We start from the raw sequence: 18,703 nt of genomic DNA on the forward strand, positions 1-18,703 counted from the left end.
GGAACTCTGCCAGCTTGCAGTGAGGTAAAGAGCAATGAGAGCAGGTATATTAAAAAGCAGACTGCCAAACTGCTCTGTAGCTCGGTGACCAGAGTCACAAAGAACTTATGTCTTTCCCTGTGTAGGGATGCAAAGTCAGGCCTGGAAGAAGCAAGAGGGGGAGGGGGATGGCCATAGAAGTTTGGGAAAATGGGCTCAGGCTGAAATGCTGTGTCTGTGCATTACTGCACCATGTGTGAGCCCAGGACAGTTCTTTAGGTGCAGGTGCCATGTGCAGGTACTTGCCCCAGCACCTGTGCTGATCAGGGGAGCCACAGGACTCTGCTTGAGTGAGTGACACAGGTGATGCCTGAGGATTTCTCTTCAGTGAATGCTGAAAAGGTTGGTGTCAGACATGCGGGACAAGGTGTGTGGCCCTGTGCACACAGGTGGTGAGAGACGCTCTCAGCTACCACAGCACCGTGTGGCTCAGGATTTGCCCGTGGGCGGGCGGTGTTGGTCCTCTGATGACACAATCCAGATGTTTCTCCAGCACATAACGCTCAGCACTACCCTACTTCAAGGAACACAGCTCAGCCTCAGTCTCGAGGTCCTCTCCACGCACCCCAGTTCCCTGCAGACCAAGCGCTGATCACGGCACGAGCCGCAGATCCACGGATCCGGCGTTTTCCCCAGAGGCTCTTGCACGAATCTGTCCCCGGGCCGCTGCCCCACAGGCCAGAGCCTCGTTTTGCGGCGGAGGCCCCGTCTCTCCGAGCCCAGTTCCCAGGCCTGCCCCGCCGGGCACCGGCCCCACCACCGCCGGTGCCGGTGGCGGCTTTTTGGCATCCCTAATCGTGGCTGGCCCCTGTGATTGGCTGCGCAGCTCTGACCCCGCTCGGGCTCCCGGCTGGGCGGATAAAAGGGGCCTGAGCCGGGGGCTCCCAGGCATTCCCGGAGCGGGCACCAGGGACCGACGGCCGCAGCATGACGGGCAAAGCGGGCGCGGCGCTGGCCCCCAGCCTGCCCGGCAAGCCCAAGCCCGACGGCGCGGCCGCCGCCGCCCCACCGCCGCCACCACCACCCCCTGCGGCGGGAGCCAAGCCCAGCTCCGGGCCCACCCCTCCTCGCTGCACCGGCTTCGGCATCCAGGAGATCCTGGGCTTGAACAAGGAACCGCCGTCGCACCCGCGGGCCGCCCTGGACTCGCTGCCAGCCGGGCACCTGCTGGCGGCCCGCTCCGTCCTCAGCCCCGCCGGGGTGGGCGGCGTGGGCATGGGGCTGCTGGGGGCCGGCGGCATCCCTGGCTTCTATGCGCAGCCCACCTTTCTGGAGGTGCTTTCCGACCCGCAGAGCGTCCACCTGCAGCCTTTGGCCCGAGCCCCCGGGCAGCTGGACAGCAGCCAGACGGCCAGCTCAGGTAGGCACGGCCCCGGCCCCCGGGGGCACCGCAGCCCGCAGGCACCTCCGGAGCCCCGCGCCCGGCGGCGGAGAGGTGATTTCGTTTCGGAACCGAGGAGGAGGAGGAAAAGAACGAGGGAGCTCGGGACCGGCCCTCTCCTGCTGGGGCCGCGGCCGTGCCGTGATAGCCCGGGCCGTGGCTGCACCGGACACCGGCAGAGCGGCCCTAGCCCGGCCCCGGCGGCCCCAACTCGTTGCTGAGAAATTAAGGCCCGCTCCCATCCAGTTCCTGGACGGCGACAGCCGCCCGCAGACCCTCTCCCGGGCCTCCCCCGTCCCTCCGGAGCGGGGAGCAGCGGTGTCCCGCTTAGTCCCCTAACGTCCTTTCGGGGCTCCCGTACCGTGCCCGCCGCCCCCTCCCGCAGCGTGGCCGCCGGGAGCGCGGAGCCTCGGCCGGCGGCTGCGGGGTGGTGGCGAGCGGGAAGCGGCCAGAGCTCGGGGCAAGGCGGCCAGCAACGAAACGCGCCTCCCGGCTCCGACCTCCGGCGACTCCCGAGGGGCGAAGGCGGCACCGCCCTGCTCGCAACACCCCCGGCCCGGGCACCCCTGGGACGCGCTGCGGCCGCGGGCAGATGCCATTCCCGGCGATGTTTTTCCCCGTGGCTGCAGCAGCCTTTATTTTTCCTCCTTCCCGGCGTTTCAACTGAGCAGTGCGGGTCCCCCGCCCCGGGGCAGGAGGCAGCGGGTGCCCGGGCGCTGGGTGGGGGCCGCGGCTCCCTCAGTTTCCTACATTTTGTTGAGATCGCGGTCTCCGCGTTTCGGCGGCACGACAACGGCAGCCCCGCAAACGACTCCGGGCGACATAAGGGACAGTGAGAGCTCCCTCCCGGCCCTCGGCCCTTCCCGGAGGGGTACGGTGTCCCCGAGTCTCCCGCAGCGGGATCCGGGCCGGGGCCGGGCTGCAGCCCGCAGTCCCCGGCCGCGCCGCGATCGCAACGAAAGCTCCGGGCGGAGATGCCGGAGGGAGCGGAGCTGCGGGGCCCCGGCGGGGAGCGAGCCCCAGCCCACGGCTGCTGCCCTTCTCTCTGCAGATTCCGAGGATGTCTCCTCCAGCGACCGCAAAATGTCCAAATCTTCCCTCAACCAGAGCAAGAAACGAAAGAAGAGGCGGCACAGGTAAGCAAAACCCGGCGGCCCCGCAGCTCCTCCAGTGAACCGGCAGCGCCGGGCCCCGCTGCCGCTTCGCGTCCACAAGTAGGATTCGGGACGTGCTCATAGGAGCAGGAATTGCAGTGGGGATCAGCTTGTTTTGGTTTGGTTTTCTGGCTGCAGGTTAGGGCTGAAAAAACCCCCAACCAGTCCCAAAGCGAAGCGGTGAAATAACCAGAAGTGTTCCTTGCTCCAAGCTTAAGAACCTAAAAATGGGCTGTCAGCAAGGGAGAATTTCTATCAACGATATCGACGTATTATTACTTAAAAATTAATGTTTCGCCAATAGGTGCAATGGTCGGGGGGTAGTCCCAGCCCGCAGAACGCCTGGAGACTCGCTCTGGGGGATGCGCTGGGGCTCTCTTCCCCTCGCTCCTCCAGCACTGAAAATGGGGTTGGATGTCAGTGCTTTAAAATAGGAAACGAACCTCCCGCCCCGGGTCATGGCACTGCTGCGGCCGCAGGGCCGGGACAAAGGCACCTGGGCATCGTCCTTCGGGGCTGACTATGGAGCAATTAAATCAATCCCACCACGGTGTGGGAGGTGGATTAAAGGTGCCCCAGCGAAAGCTCAGAGGCTGCTTGGGTCCGGGGGGATCCGAGCAGGAGGTGCGGGGTTTCGGCCTGAGTAGAGGGGTGCTGCCGGGCAGGTGCTGCTCCGGAGCCAACGAGGATTCGTTTCTTCCTTGAGAGAGGAAGCGGCACACAAAACGGTTCCGTTTCCAGCTCCAAACAGCAACAGCCCCGTAGCACTGATCGGTGGTTATATACTCTGTAAGGAACGGTTAAAGGCTTTGGCTGTACCGAGGCAGTTGACAGGCCGATAGCTGCAAATAGCTGCAGGGTGCGAGCAGCAAACGGCAGAACGCGGTGTGGACCGCACAGGGCCGGGGCTGCCCGGGAGGCGACGGGGAGAGCTGGGTGTGCTCCGGGCACTGCCCCATAGCGGGAGGTGCGGGACTCCGCGGCTGAACCGGATCGGAAAGGGGAGCGCCGTTCCTCTGCTCCCGGGGAGAAGCGACGCAGGAGCCGCCGTGTGCTGCCCCCAGACTTCCCGCATTTGTGGGAACGAAAAGTGTTGGAAAAGAGAATGGATTTCATTGTGAGTGGGAACCGGGAGCTGACGGCGGGCAGGTGCCTTGCATTTGCGTGCAGCTTTTTGTAGGTAATGCCATCCATCTGGCAGAATCGTTCGGGTTCCAAATAGCAAGAGGATATTTTTGAGTCTTTCTGTTTGTGCTCTCTGGAATTCTGTGGCTTCCCTGAAACTCCCGCATATTCTTCAAAACCATTTATTTTTTAACTGTCCCTTACGGGCGCTATATCCTCCTTAATGTGGCAATAATTAACGCAGTTACCTTGAGCAAAGCTTGCAAGTTGCTGCTGTCGCTGTTTTTCTGGTAGGATTTTTGTGGACTGCTGTTTGGTTATTCGGTTTTGCCATCAGAGTGATGGGAGTTCTTACTGCGAATTGTGTTCTTGCATGCAGCAGGGTTTAGGGTGAGAATGTCGGTCCCTGGGGAGTGGAAGTGGTCTGAGACCTCTCTGCCATCCCCAGAGAGGGGCTCTTGGCTGTTTTAGTGTCCCAGATGCTGGCTTTTCAGTCTGCCTGTCCCAAGAGCCAGCAGTGCTGTGGCTGCTGCCTGCCCAGGATGGCTCCTGGAGGGCAACAGGGCAATGCCAACTGGCAGAAAGCAGCAACTGGGGTATCGGTGTGGGAGCAAGCAGTGCGAAGGCAAAGAGAGGGAGCTGGCACTGTGCTCCTGGGGGCATCACCCCAAGGAAAGGTGGGGTACAGCAGTAGGGCACAGAGCAGGTAAAGGCTTGGGAGGGTTCAGCAGAGGCCAGGGGAGATTCCCTGCTGGCTGTGGGGGGCAGCAGGGTGTCCCTGACCAGGAAGGTGATTTGTAACTATACCAAGCTTTGTCTTCAGGCATTTTCTGGTTATCCTTTCACCCTGACACCTGACCTTTTGTGTGCAAAAACACAGGAGGCAAAGGGGAAATGCTATGCTTTATCAATTACTCAGATCTCTGTAGCATCCGTGTTCATTTCTCTGACTCTGTATCTCCTTTGCTGCTTGTTATGTTTTTTTGGTCAAAGAGTTTTGCTCCCCTCAGGACAATCTTCACATCCTACCAACTGGAGGAGCTGGAAAAGGTCTTCCAGAAGACTCACTACCCTGATGTCTATGCCAGGGAGCAGCTAGCCATGAGGACAGAGTTGCCAGAAGACAGGATACAGGTAATGGTACTTCTCGGGTCCCCTTGTCCTGCTTCTCTTGCCCATGATCATCCCAACCTGGAGGAAAGGAGGCACATGGGACAGAGTTCACTTCTCAGATTGAACCCCCACAGGCTGTTCACTCCCTGCTTTAAACATGTGAGCAGCCAGACCAGCTGTTCTTTGTCCATTTTTATGTGAGGTTTGTCTGTCAACATGTGCTGCATGTGGGATGTTGCAGTGGTGATTTGGAGTATGTGTGTTAAAGAGGGAATCTTGAATCACTGAAGGGGAACTGCTGTGCAAGGAAAGTCAGTAGGGTTTTGAGGTATTGGTAGTGTATGCGACAAGAGCTGGCTGGAGTCTGGGTCTGGCTGGAAAGTCTGGGTGAGATGGATCTTGTCTGTGCCCCTCTGTGCTCAGACCCAGGGGCTGCAGCAGTTAGTTGCCCCCCTGTGGGCAGAGCTGTGAGGTGAGCCTCAGTTGGGATGTCTGCACATCTCTGCAACTTCCTCGTGCCTGGATCCCTCCAGGTTGCTTGTGAGGAATGGGGATGTAATGGTCAACCCATTTTTGCTGATGCAGTATTTACAAGTGTGCCATGTTTGCTGTTAGGTGAATCTGTAAAGTGAGTCCTGGTTTCAAAGTGAGCTGGGCTTCTTGCCCATTGTGCCAAGAGGGACTCCTGCTGACCTAACAGCTTGTAGGCACTCTGTGCATGGATGGGGTTTCTATTGGACTTCAGAAGTCCCTCTGTTGGAAATCCTACCTGGCATTAGACAGGATTTCTCTGTGAGCAGTAGGACCCAATGGTTTGCCTCTAGAGAGTGTGAGCTGGATGAGAAGTCATTTCTGCATATGTGTAGGCTGAAAAGCCTGGGGATCCTTGGAGGGTCAGTGCTGCCTACATCCACCATCTGTTGCTGGGCTGGCAGGAAGGCGTTGTGCACTGCATGCACTGCTTCACATCTGGGACATCCTTCTGGCACTGGGAGCCATTATTTTATCTGACTGGGAAAGGAAGAAGTGGCTAACTCATTCCAGCTCTCTGGCATGCTGCCTGTCATTCTGTAGCAGGCTAATGAGCAACCACAACTCTTCCTGTACTGCTGAGCTTTTAAACCTAAGAGAACTCTCTTCCATGACCCCTTGCCCCAGAGTTCAGGGCAGATGAGGCCGGCAGAAGCCACCAGTGATGTGGATGTTCTGAGCAGTAGGTGCTGCTAAAGGCACAAGCATCCCTGGAGAAAGTCCTCTCAAGTGACACTTTGCTCATCATGAAAGGGGAAATCAAGAGAAACCACAGAATTCCTGTGGCATCCATTGTGTGAGTGCCTGAGGGTGAGCATCAGGGTCATGTAAAAGCCCTGAGCACCACTGATCTTTCCAGAGAGTCAGCACCAGAGCATCCCTTACCACATGCTACATGGAATCTCCCTGTCCATACCTCTTATTTTGTGTCATAAATCAGATCCCAGCTTCTGTCATGTTTCGTGATATTTCTCCTTGTGGTTCAGCTTAGCTCTTTTTGTATGAAAGTTTTCCCCCTCATAGCATTTTCTGAGGACATTCACAGCCACCAGCTCAGACCACGGTGCAAGGTGGGTGTTGTGGATGGGTTGGAAAGCAGGGCAATACTCTATGATAGCTACTGAGTGCATTGAGAGCTTACCAGGGTTTCATATCTGTGTTAATACCTCAGTATCTTTTTTCAGTATCAGCATCATTTTTATCCCACATACTTCTCTTCTTGGAAGAGGTAGACAATAATTAATCTTTATTCCCTTTTTCATAATATTCACGACTTCGTATCATCTTATTTTTGCCCCTTGCATGTGTTTCTAACTGCATGAGGGAGGTCTTTATCTCTGTGTCCTCACTGAAGCTTGAAGTTCCTCCCATCTCTCAGCACTGTTCTCTCTCTCCTGTAGCTCATTAATGAGAGTGGTTTCTTAGGTTGTTGTGGATATCACATACTGTGGGCACTTGCAGCATTTCATGTGGTTTCCCACTGGATCCTCACCTAAGAGTGATATCTACCCCTTATTTTCATTCATGGGATTATTTCTCAGGAGGTAGTAGTCAAAGAGAAAGTAAATCACCTATGAAATTCAATATGAAAGTGAAATTCAGAGAGTGCAATTGAGAGAATGATATATAGGAACTGCTTGCGTGTAAAACCTCCAGCAGAACACTACAAATAGCCATCAGAGGCCACAAAAGTTATTGGTTTGAGAGAATATTGAATTCAGGAAAAGATATTCAAATCTTCCATTTACAGAGAAGATGAGCATGTATTTTTCTTCAAGGCAACGTTCCTTGCCTTGCATATGCTGTCACCTGCATTGAACTGGCTGCTGCTGGGAGGAATGTGAGCATCCTCCCATTGGGCAACGTGGGGAAAAAGATTTGATTTTCCCAATAAGACACAAGTCAGAGCAGATGTTACTGTGGCCATTTTGCACGGCACTTGAAATAGACCACATTAATCAATGCATTGAGAAAAATATTCAGAAGAGTTGGAGTGCTGCTGTTAAAATAAACCCAGCCCATCCCGTACAATGTAGGTGGGGTAAATAGATTTCTATGGGGATGCATATCCTGAATATACAACTTGAAGTGCTGAAAACAGCCTCAAGCTGACAAACGTTCGAGTGTTTGACTTAAACTAGTGCCTTTACCTCAACAGATTCTCTTAGATGTAACATGTGGATTTAGATAAGTTATCTCTATTGAATTAATTATGTGACATTTTCAAACTTTGAATGCCATTATCTATAATACTAAAGGTCAGTAACAGATTGCTTTGGGATTACTGAAATGACTGCATATGACTAACATTGCAGTCAAACACCGGCACTATGTCTTCTACTGAACAAATACATCAATTAATGAGATCAGTATTAAAAAATCTATTAAAAATAAATAAATAAAGGATGAACAAAAGCTAAAGAAGGCCAAGTCATGTTGCCAAATGATTATAAAGCACTTCTGTGAATGGAATAGTTGGTGATATTTAGAATTCCTCCAACAGTCCAAAGGAATGCCATGGAGGTGCTTGTGCCATGCTTGGGAGTTGGGGTTATCTGTGCATCTGGCAAGCTGAGGGGTTTGGGGTTCACTTTGGCTGAAACCAGAATAAAACCAACTAAACCTGTGATTGGTAATGCATTGTTTTAGCTGCTGTTAGATTGACACATCTCTGTATCGCTCATGGACCCTGAGGAGCTGAAGAAGAATGGAAGAGCCAGAAGGGGTAGTTATTCAGGGAGTTGGATGGGAGGAAGCATTTACATCAAAAGTATTTCTCAGAAGAAGAAGAAAAAAGGTTCAGCTTGCTTCAGTTTTGCAGATATGCTCTATGTTTAGGGATGGATGAAGGAACCTTACTGAGATGGACCAGCATTTCTTTTACCCAGATGGGGTATTTAAAATCAAGCTTCTGGATGTGTGACCCCGAGAAAGAGGATCCTAGCTACCAGGGCTTGCAGTAGAGTCAGGAGTGTTTATTTTTGCACAGGAATGAATTTCAGCCCTAATCCCACAACGTAAGTGTGGAATGGGGATGATTGCTTCATGCGGTCAGTGACCTCTTCTGAGTCTCTGACTGTAAGAGCTTCCAGGGGATTTCTTAGTGCTGCAGAGGGTAGTCTTGTTGTTGATCTTTCCAAGGTTTGAGGTTCCAGCCTGTCATAATTGCTTTCAGTAGGTGAGAACCTGGCTATTTTCAGGTGATCCTCATGCTCAGGCTGGGCTCAGGGTCAATGGGTTCCCACCCATGTAGCAAGCTGATGGTGACCGTGTAACTGGAGGTGAATGACCAGGATGAGCAGGCTGCTTGGTGGTAGATTATCAAGGCAATAGAGAAGCTGAAAACATTACTGTTGTGTGTGAGCCAACCTTTTCAACAGCTTTTTTATTTTTTTTAAGAGCCTTGCAAGAAGTTAATCATGAAATAGAGCTGAGGAGTTATGCTGGCTACTTTTTCCAATGATTCCTGAGCACTGGGACAAGTCACAGCAGCATGAGAGCGGATAAATGTCATTAACTTTCCCTGTGCTTTTAGAGTTGTAGGAAGTGCACAAGTGAGAGTAATAACACTAATAAAGCTTACTGGCTTGGTGAGAATATTATTATAAGTGCTTCTCATAGCGTATGGTGCATTTCTGCCTCCATGTCTTTAATTGGTATGTAAGAGGTTCATCCACTTTGCTGCCTCTTCAATATTGTGCTTGTTTAGTTCATCTAACTTCATATTAATTTTCATTTTTCAATTAAGAGTTGTTTAATTTGGCCCTTTCTGTAATTGAGTGTTTTAATTACCCTTTATCTATGGTCCATTTTCAGTTCATGTGCTAAAACTTTCTTTAAGAGTTAATTACCATAGCTGTAAACAGAGGGGCTGGGTGGTGTGCAAACACAGGGGCCCTCGCAATCCTAGGTTTGCCATCTGAAAAGTCTCACATCACATGCATTTGGACAGAGCTAAAAGTGAGGTGGGAAGATGAATGGGCAGCGTGGAATGCCTGTTTACTATGGATTTCCTGCCTGTCACTTAGACCTTGCGGGTAACCTGTCCTGTCTGTGGGATTTACCTGGGTAGAGTTGGGGCTGTAGGCACTGTTTAATTGTGGGTGGGGTTTGTTTGTTTGTTTTCCTTTTGCTGTTGTTGTTGGTTTGTTTTCTTGTGTTCTGTTTGCTTGTTTGTTTTTGTGCAGTGATGGCAGTATAGAGGTATGTACCTCTGTATTTCCATGCACCACTTTATCCTTCTGCATTCCATCCCTGAGTTCCATTAGCTGCAGACCTCTGCAAGATGTTCACAGCTGTCACAGCATAAGGGACAGTGTGATTTTGGTGTGCTCCTCCATAGTAGCAAGAGGGAGAAGGGGCAATGCTTTCTCTGTAGTTTGGAGAGTCTGCCCCTAAGGTCAGACACATCCAAGTACTGGGGCACTTGTTCTCTCTGTGAGAGGGAAGACAGCTACCAACAAAACCATAGGCAAAGATGGGAGAATGAGGGAGCAATGGCTCTGCAGGGTCAGTGCCACACTGTAACTACTCAGGGTCTCTTCCCCACATTTATACCACTGTTTTCTTAACACTTCTCTGAATTAGCTGAGGTGCTGTTGTCATTAGTCACTTCAATAGTTCAGTAGTGAATTCCTCTCTAACCTGGCAGAGAAGACCAGCTGATGGTTGTGTTCAAGTTTTTTCTTAATGACCTTTTATTGTAATTTTTTCCTCCCTTCCAGATTTATTTTAATGGTTCAATAACTTATGTGCTTTGGAGGCACAATTAATTTACTTTTCTCCTTATTTCTTAATGGATCCCTCCTTTTTTTTTTTTTTTTTTGTATGATGCTTATCATTTTCCCTGATAGATCTCAACAACTTAAGCTTGGCTCACCCAGAGGGGGGCTGAGCTGAGTAAATGTGTGTGCAATATTGTTGACAGGGAAACAGCTCCTTGGAAGGACCAAGCCAACCTGACCACATAAACATACATGATGGATATCTGACCTTTTGGGTCATGGTCAGGAAGCAGACTGCTGTTCTGGCCTCATCTTTGACTCTAGTGATTCTCTTTGTTTCCTGGATTCAAGAGACCCCACTGAAGGATTGCTTATTGTGCAATGCAAGGAATTGTGAATACCATCTTTACCATGCATCTTCCTAAGAGAGATGGCTGATAGGACTGAGTGAGATTTGGCTCGCAGGTTGCTTCTTAGCTGGCGGAGACTTCAACGTAAATATTTCTAGTAGAACTGCGTAGTATCATCCCTCGTGTTAGTGACAAATGTTTCCCTAGGCTGATGAGGATGTCAAGGCCAGGTGAATACCTAGGTTTGAACTAGGGGTGTAATTTAAAATGTTCTCTGGCCAAGAGGGATTTTGCCTCCTTACATTCCCTCATTTATCGTTGACGTTTTGTCTTTGACTCTTTGCAAGGGGTAGAGGCATGCTAGTCAGAGAAGGATTAGGGGCCTAGCAGTGGGAAAATGCCCTGGGGCTTAGGTGAGGTGAGATATTTACAATTTTGTCTGCATAATCAGATAGAATGCAAATAGCAGTTGTATTTGCACGTTTGGTGCTGTTGCATGAGATCCAGGGCATGCATGGCCTGCAAGAGCTGGAGTATGGTATTGTCAGAAACTCTTCTGCTAGGTGTTGTGTTGACCCATATTCCAAGTGTGTCTCGTGCTAGTTTGGCTTAGAGGATACTTGAATTTGGATGAATCACTGTATCTCTGCTTGCAAGAGATGAGTTCTGATTTACAGCTTATTACAGCATGTCTGGTTGGGTCTGTTAGCCGACTGGTCAGCCACAACTCCAGCTACTAGGAAGGAGGATTCTTCCCATGTCATGTAAGTTAATTGCTCCTTCTAATGTCAGCTCAGAAGGCTCTCTCCTACTGTTAGTAAGTGCAGGAATGATAACCCTGTGATCAGCCATGCAGGCCATGTGCAACCTTTACTGCTCTCATTTAACTTCATACCCATTTTATGCCAGCCGTAGAAAGTGATGTCACCATAAACAGTGCCAATAATTTTGACGTTATGTTTGAAAAGATACCAATAAAGTGTTGCCAGGCTTACACAAGTGCTGCAGTTTTCACCAGCAGTCAGGTGACTGGAAGCTTTCCTGGGTGGTTGCTGCAGGCAGGGATCTGGGGAAGTCCCAGTACGCAATCAGGCCTTACAGTGCTGTGACAATACACTCTACAGAGCCCCAGGTCCCAGGAGTGTGGATGGGGAAATGCTCAGGGAAAGACTGAAGATATAAGCAGTGTGAAGAACAGCTCCATAACTGTTCCCAGCCAGAGCACTGGCCCCCTCCAGCACAGGAGTGGTGATATCACTGTTTCTTCCAGTGGAGGTTTTAATTGTGGCTACTCTCAGTTAGAGGCTTGTATTGGAAGAGAAGAAAATAGGGAGGTGCATTGTTGTCAGGGAGAACTGTGTGCTGAGAAAACAGGACCATGACGTTGGGTGGCACTATGTCAGTGGGTTACAACAAAAGAATATGTCACAAAAGTCCAGAAAGCTTTCTGGGCTTCCTGGTATGGAAGAACAGGGATCTTCAGCTGTATCCTCACTCCAAAAGCTCAGTGTCAAAGATCACTTCTTTGCAGGAATCATACAGAGTGATAGCTTGGCTCCCCTAGCTGAAGACTGGAGCCATGGGTTTATCAGAGAACTGACAATGTAAGATGGCTGGCAGCCCACGAACATGGAAGATTCTCTCCTCAGTGGTATTGGGATTTAGTTCCTTTCCTTAGTTTCTGGTTGTTCAACAGCTGTATGTTGCAGCTTTCCACGACGTGACAAAGGCACGTGCTGGTGTGTCAGTATGCAACTGTTTGTGCACATGTGTACATACATTTGCTTGTGGCCATCTAGTGGATGTTCCAGCGTGTGCTGCTTTGGGCTGGGACCATCTTGTGCTTAATCAACAAGGCTCATAACATGAAAGAACCCTGGTGAAATACTGTGCCAAAGGCACCATGTAAGATACAGTGAAGAAAAATATACCATTATCTATATTGGTGTTTTCCCTTAAGGCACGAGGAGTGTTTGGGCAGAGAATTTAACTGTTTGTTAGAAAGACAAAGCACAGCCACTGTCAGCTTTGAAAACAGAAGCCAAGAAAATTACTGTAACCAACAAAGGTCTTAGATTGTGCTCAAGCACTGAAACAGGACACAGTAACACCCTAGATGCCTTGAAGAATCCCTTTGCTGATTAAGATTCCTGGCTCATGTCTCCTCTCAGGCAGATTTCTCTCTTTAGCAGACAGTGTTTCAGGAGCTGATTAGGTAAACAAACTAATATGATGAATGTGGATAACAAGGACACACTGAGTCTCGTCCCTTTGCAAAATGAGAGATTCCTCCTACTACAATTTGCTCTTCTGCACTATCAATAATACAAAGGAGGATCGGTCATCATTCGTGCTTCAGAGGAGGAACCTGGCAAGAATAACCTTGCCAGTTTTTGCTCTGAAGTGCTCTGATCCTGCAATGCAGTGCACGGTGCCTGTGATTTGACTGCCTGGGGCAGTGGGCGCTGAGGATGAAAATTAGATGATGGTAGGATTAGGTCTCTGCTCAGTTACTCCCTCTAGCGTTCATACCCTACAACATCGTGAAGTACTTTTCACATCCTTTTCTAATTCAAGATTTTTTTACTCCTTATATCTGAAATCTCCCTCCTTATTCAGATCGATGCTTAAAACTGTCTTTCAGGAAGGCAGTTCTTGGGTTTTCTGGTCACTGCCAAGAAACCAAAAAATAGCAAGGCAGATTTACCTACTTCACTGTTACCCAATTTCTGAGGTTAGGGCTTCTGGAACAAGCATTCCATCTTTCCCAGAGGTGAAATATTAATAGGATGTAAATTATCTTAAGTGGTAGGCTGTTGGCCCAAAAAATGCCTTTGCCCAGTAGATTGTGATAGCTTTGCAAAAACATCCTATATGCTTCAGTAAACACAGTCTGAAATTAATAGTGGGTTTTAGGTCATCAAGTGTGGAAGTACAAATCCAGTACTTTCAGCCTACCCTGTGCTGTGTCATGGAGAACTAGAGGAGTCCTCCAAACGAGAGGCAAGCTGAGGGGGTAAACACAGCATTTCACAAAGCTGAACACACAGGGTGGAAAGGAACAAGTCCAAATATAGACAAAGCTAAGCATTACTTGAAGCAGACCAAATTTTATGAAGCCAGAGGAACAAACATCTGGAAGTAAAAACAACTTCGGCCAAAGAAGACAAAATACCAAAACTTGAAGTAAACTGAAAAGAAACTATAAAGGAAAGTGGGATACCTACAATCAATACCTGCATTTTCACAAGTTGTGGCTGATGCACCAGCGCCACTTAAAATACCTCAGCATTAGTAAACCTGTTGCACAGTTCTGCTCAGAAGGGAGGCATGAGAAAGTTTTGGTAAGACGTCAAGAGATCCTAAGAAAGCAGTAAGATCTCCCAGAAGGAAGTCCTGGTTATGGAGCTATAGGACTGACTGAGAGTAAAATCACAAGACTGAGCACCAGGGAATAATATTGTCCATCCATATTGGTGTTGCACTGGGTCTGCATGTGCTATACTAAAGCTCAACCCACCATGATGTGTGTGGGATGGGGTGGTGTCAAAACAGGATGGGCAGCCACTCCTGCTAGAAATTCTGCCTTTTCAACATTTCCTTTTCCCACTTCAAAACCACGAGGAAATTCCCATCAAATTTCAAACACTGATTTGGGAAATCTAATGATCTTACAAGGCTGTTGATGTCATTTTGATTTGCCCATTTGGCATTGTAGCATAGATTTTGCTTGTTACGTGGACGAGATTAAAAGACAACACTGAGAAGAAACCCATAGATAATTTTGATTATGCTTCCACTGGCCAGACACAGCTTTTATGTACAACTGAATCAGCATTTTGACAGAAAATTTTCCACCATTGCCAGTCAAAAATCGGTCTGCCTGTGGCAGAAACAGATTTTGGGGCAGCACTAAGAGCAACCACTGCTGTAGCAGGACTGAGACCTGAGATGGTGAAAGGCTCAGTGAGGAAGCACCTGAGTATAAGAATTGAAGAATTAACAATTGCCCACTTGGTACCTGGTGGAAAAAAATGCCTGGCTGAAAATCCCAGTGAACATTTGTGCAAGCCGCTATGGGTACACAGAGAGGTGTTACTTCAGCTCCAGATCAAGGCAGACTGGCAGGTGCTGTCCCCTGGATTTTGCAAAGGAGATGCTGGTTTGTCATGTTGCAGGAAGCATCCTGGCCATAGCATCCCCTCTGCTGGGCATAGGGGGCCTTCTGCCAGGAGAAACTGGGATCACAGCTGCTGAGCCCACATCCTCCATCCCTGCAGAGGATGCTGTGCAGTCCCCTCCGGGCAGGCAGGTGAAAGAGGTGAGCTCACTGTGCTCTGAGGGGGCCTGGCAAGGCTGCACCCAGACATAGGTCTCACTGTCCCCATGGGCTGGGGGTCTCAGAGCCCTCTGTGTTCCCCCATGGCTGAGGCAACAGAGGGTTAAGCTGTCAGCTCTGTAATGTTAAACAGGTGTCAAAGGCACCTCCATATATCTGCAGATTGAAATCAAATTCTTTGCAGTATAAAAAGATAAATTACCCAGGCGATTCCCGCCTCATCCCACTCATCAGGCCAGCGCCAGACGGCAAGCAATTTTTTTTTTTAATGTGTTAACGACCTAATCAAGCAATCAAGTCGGAGAAGATTGCGGAGTGACCCCGAGCATCCATCTGCCAGAGAGACCCCGCCATTCATTTCCATTCTGCCGTGTACTTTCCGGGAAAGGAAGGGGAAAAATAGGAGGGGGGAAGAAAAAAAAAATCCTAAACAAATTACCACCCAATTTTCTGTGAGTCTAATTAGTTAAATGAGGAGGTGTTTGGGGTGTCCACAGGGAGGGAGGGGCTGCCTTTCGGAGAGGCGACTGGTAACTCCATGGCATTAATTAGCGCAGGTCAATGGCGTGGTTCCCCAGGGACCAGCTGCTTTAATTTCCCGTGATATTTCAGTGCCTGAGGCCCATCGATTCAAACTGAAATTAACTTATTTTTCAATCAGGCCCGGGCTGCCCCTGGGGCTGACTCTTCCTTTGCTTCCTTCTGAATAGACCTCGAGCAATTTTTCATCTAAAGCTGATGCCTCTGCTCTGCGGGAAGGGAGGGGTTGTGGGGAGGGAGGAGAGCAGGCAAGACAAGAGGGATGGAAATCGGAGAGCGAGCTCTAATAGATTTCTGCGAGCCACCCCCCACCTCCACCCGCGTCTCTTCTCGCTGCCCCCCGGGTCACAGCTCGGAGATTATTCTGCCAATTTTCTGAGAAGATGTGGGTCTTTTCAAACAGGGAATCCAAGGAAAGTGGCACAGATCAGCTCCCCCTTCTCCTGCCTATCCACAGCATTTCCCCCAGCTCTGCTGTCCCTGTGGCGCTGCGGTGCACAGCCCCTCACTGCAGCTCAGGTGCCCAGTAAATAATGAAAGCAAATCCCAGACATGAGAGCCAAACTCTGCTGGAAAAAAGACAGCGCGATGGCAAATTAATTACATCCTGCAGGGAGGGATGGGACCTGCTCTCATGCTTGGCCCTTGTTGCTCCTGCAAGGAGGAGGGAGAGAAATACACAGCGGCAGTTGTATGAGGGAAAAGCTACAGGGCTCCTGGGAAGGTGTACATGTACCTATCTTCATCCTATTGCACAAGCACACGTGTGCAGGGATGGGACATCACATCTCCTGCTCCCAATGCTCACATCTCTCTCTATCCTCCACTCTAGGTCTGGTTCCAGAACCGCCGGGCCAAGTGGCGGAAGCGAGAGAAGTGCTGGGGCCGGAGCAGTGTGATGGCTGAATACGGGCTCTATGGAGCCATGGTGCGTCACTCCATCCCGCTGCCTGAGTCCATCCTCAAGTCAGCCAAGGACGGCATCATGGAGTCCTGCGCACCGTGGCTCCTGGGTAAGAGAGCAGCCAGCCTCATGGGGGTGGCAAGGAGGTCAGGATGAAGAGGGGTGTGAGGAGAAAACGTGATGGGACTCCAGCTTGCTCATGATCCCTTCAAAGTTGTACAGAGTGCTAGGACCTCTCTTGCACTCATCCCACTTCCCTTTCTCTCAGCACCCAAGAGAGCTGGACTGCTGCCCTGTTTTACTTTGTTTGCCGTGGAGGAGGGATAGTGGATGTAGTGGTTGCCCTACTGTGCTCCTGCTCTTTGCTTCCTGCTTACTGAACTTTCAGGCTGGTTTTCCCCAGAACTGACTGTGGGCATCTTAATGGTGGGTGGTCCTCCTGTCTGCATGAAGCTGAGGAGGCAGGGGCTGGGTTGTATGAGGAACCAATAGGGAAAGGCAGGGAGACCTCCCCTGATCCAAGTAAGCAAATTACCCGGGGAACCCAGGCCCCTGCTGTGTCTAAGACCCTCGTCCCTACCAAGCCAGGGCTGCACTTGCGCGGGGCCAGAGCGCCTGGCGTGCCATGACTGCTGTTTGAAGCAAGGGTTTCTGCTTTTCCTTAATTCTGGCCTCTCTTTATCTTTGCTGTTTTCAGTTCAAGATGGCTTTCCCATGCCCAGGCGCTTTTCTAAACCCGAATACCAACAATTCTTTTTAGGGATGCACAAAAAGTCTCTGGAGGCAGCAGCTGAGGCGGGGAGGAAGACGGAGGTGGAGCGCCAGGCCCTGCCCAAGCTTGACAAGGGTGACAAGGAAGAGAGGGGCTCGGATCCCAAAACCGCCATTTCCCAGGAGGAACTGAGAGAAAACAGCATTGCCGCCCTCAGGGCCAAAGCTCAGGAGCACAGCACCAAAGTCCTGGGGACCATTGTGGGGGACACTCCAAGGAAGCTGGAGAAAGGGGAGGAGGTGGCAGAGGATGAGAGGCAGACAGAGAAGTCCAGTGCATCACAGAAGGAGGAGAAGCTGATCTAGGGGGACAGAGGCTGCAGAAGCCAGCCCTGACAGATACTGTGCCCTCTGGGGGTCACAGCCCCCTCTGATGGCCAGGCCTGGCACCCACCAGGGTGTGGGGCCCTGGTTTCTTCACGTGGGGTTAAGAGGTGTCCCCAGCCTGCTCCCATAAAGTGCAGCCCTGTCCTTCACTCCTCTACTCCTAGGGCTTTCCTTACCCCAGCCCACCTCCATCACCACCCCAGGGCAGGCTGCAGCTCCAGGTCCCTCTGGTTGTGGGTCTGGGTCTAGCCTCCTCCAGGCCATTGAAGCCCAGTTCCCCTTCACCTCATGCCCCATCCTGCTGTGTTCCACACCCCAGGGGATGCCTCTGCCCCTGGTACGATGAGCCCATGGCCCTGTGTGTGTGAAATGCTGAGCTTCTGCTACATGGCTCTCCTAGTTCAGCACTGACAGCTGATGGGATGGGGCTGCAGGTTTGGAGTGGCTGATTTCTGCCTCCATTACGTGAGGAAATGCAGGTTTAGCTTGCAGATGCCATGCCCTATTCCCAGCTCACACCCCCAGTGACCCCAGCCTACACCATCATCTCCCCCACATGCACTTGGAGGCCAGTGCCACACACAGCTAAAGCCTCTCAGACAAGACATCATTTTCCCAAGGTATTTATTGAGGTAAATTTGCCCTGCTCTCCTTCTGAGCCCTGAAGGGAATGACAGCCATGCAGACGCACCCCCAACACACACTGTAATGTGTACATACGTCTCCTCACTGACCCCACATGTGCACGCAGACCCATGCAGCTGAACCCACTGTTCTTCACAGCATCCTGTGCTGACATCACCTTTCTATCCCAGTGAGGAACCATCTCCCCAGAGCTGCTGTTTTAATTCTGTCAGAATTAACCCCTTCCATCCGGCCCCATCTGTCTTTGTCCCCCAGTTTGTTTGACGTGTTAGATTATAGCCCACGGTGTGTAAATAATGTACATACAGTGAGAAAAGAATTCAGTATTGAGGTGTTTGAGATATGGAGCTGTAATAACTTCTAGTCATTCAGAACCTGTGATTTATGTGCCATTTTCTGTAAAAATATGAACAAGAATAAAACTAAACTGGAATACGGTGTGTGAATCTGGTCACTTTTTCAAGGAAAATGAATTCAGCCAGAGCTGGGAGGGGTGAAGTTTCAGACCTTACCCGGAAACACTTCAGTGATCTCCAAGCAACACAGAGAGGTGCTGCATTTGAAGGCAAGGAGGGAAGAAGAAAGCTGTAATGAGGAAGAGAGCAGCTTTGCTCCACTACACAGGTGCTGGGGATCTCAGAGTGAGGAGATAGGCTGCAGTATTTTACCCAAGCCAGCTGCCTGCTCCACCAAGACCTCGATTAGTGCTGCTAAAAGCAGTTCTGCAGTGCTTAGAAGAAGTAGAGAACCCAGCTCAGCT

The 18,703-nt window shown here is 50.6% G+C and overlaps 1 protein-coding gene across 1 annotated transcript; it reads left to right on the forward strand.

Annotated features, from left to right (window-relative positions):
* Positions 1-928: 928 nt before the first annotated feature.
* Positions 929-18,390, forward strand: VSX2 (visual system homeobox 2). The gene is made up of 5 exons (XM_015865209.2): positions 929-1,399; positions 2,472-2,556; positions 4,710-4,833; positions 16,129-16,309; positions 16,961-18,390. The coding sequence occupies exons 1-5, from the start codon at positions 967-969 to the stop codon at positions 17,275-17,277; spliced, it is 1,140 nt and encodes a 379-aa protein (XP_015720695.1). The 5' UTR covers positions 929-966; the 3' UTR covers positions 17,278-18,390.
* The last annotated feature ends 313 nt before the right edge of the window (positions 18,391-18,703 follow it).

The sequence above is a fragment of the Coturnix japonica genome, chromosome 5 (genome assembly GCF_001577835.2).
Source record: "Coturnix japonica isolate 7356 chromosome 5, Coturnix japonica 2.1, whole genome shotgun sequence".
NCBI classification, from domain to species: Eukaryota; Metazoa; Chordata; class Aves; order Galliformes; family Phasianidae; genus Coturnix; species Coturnix japonica.

What these genes read in the sequence shown, in the direction of transcription:
- VSX2 (XM_015865209.2), top strand. Translation starts at nt 967, where the DNA reads ATGACGGGCAAAGCGGGCGCGGCGCTGGCCCCCAGCCTGCCCGGCAAG. An exon ending in CAGCCAGACGGCCAGCTCAG is followed by an intron (nt 1,400 to 2,471) that starts GTAGGCACGGCC and finishes TTCTCTCTGCAG; the next exon opens with ATTCCGAGGATGTCTCCTCC. An exon ending in CGAAAGAAGAGGCGGCACAG is followed by an intron (nt 2,557 to 4,709) that starts GTAAGCAAAACC and finishes TGCTCCCCTCAG; the next exon opens with GACAATCTTCACATCCTACC.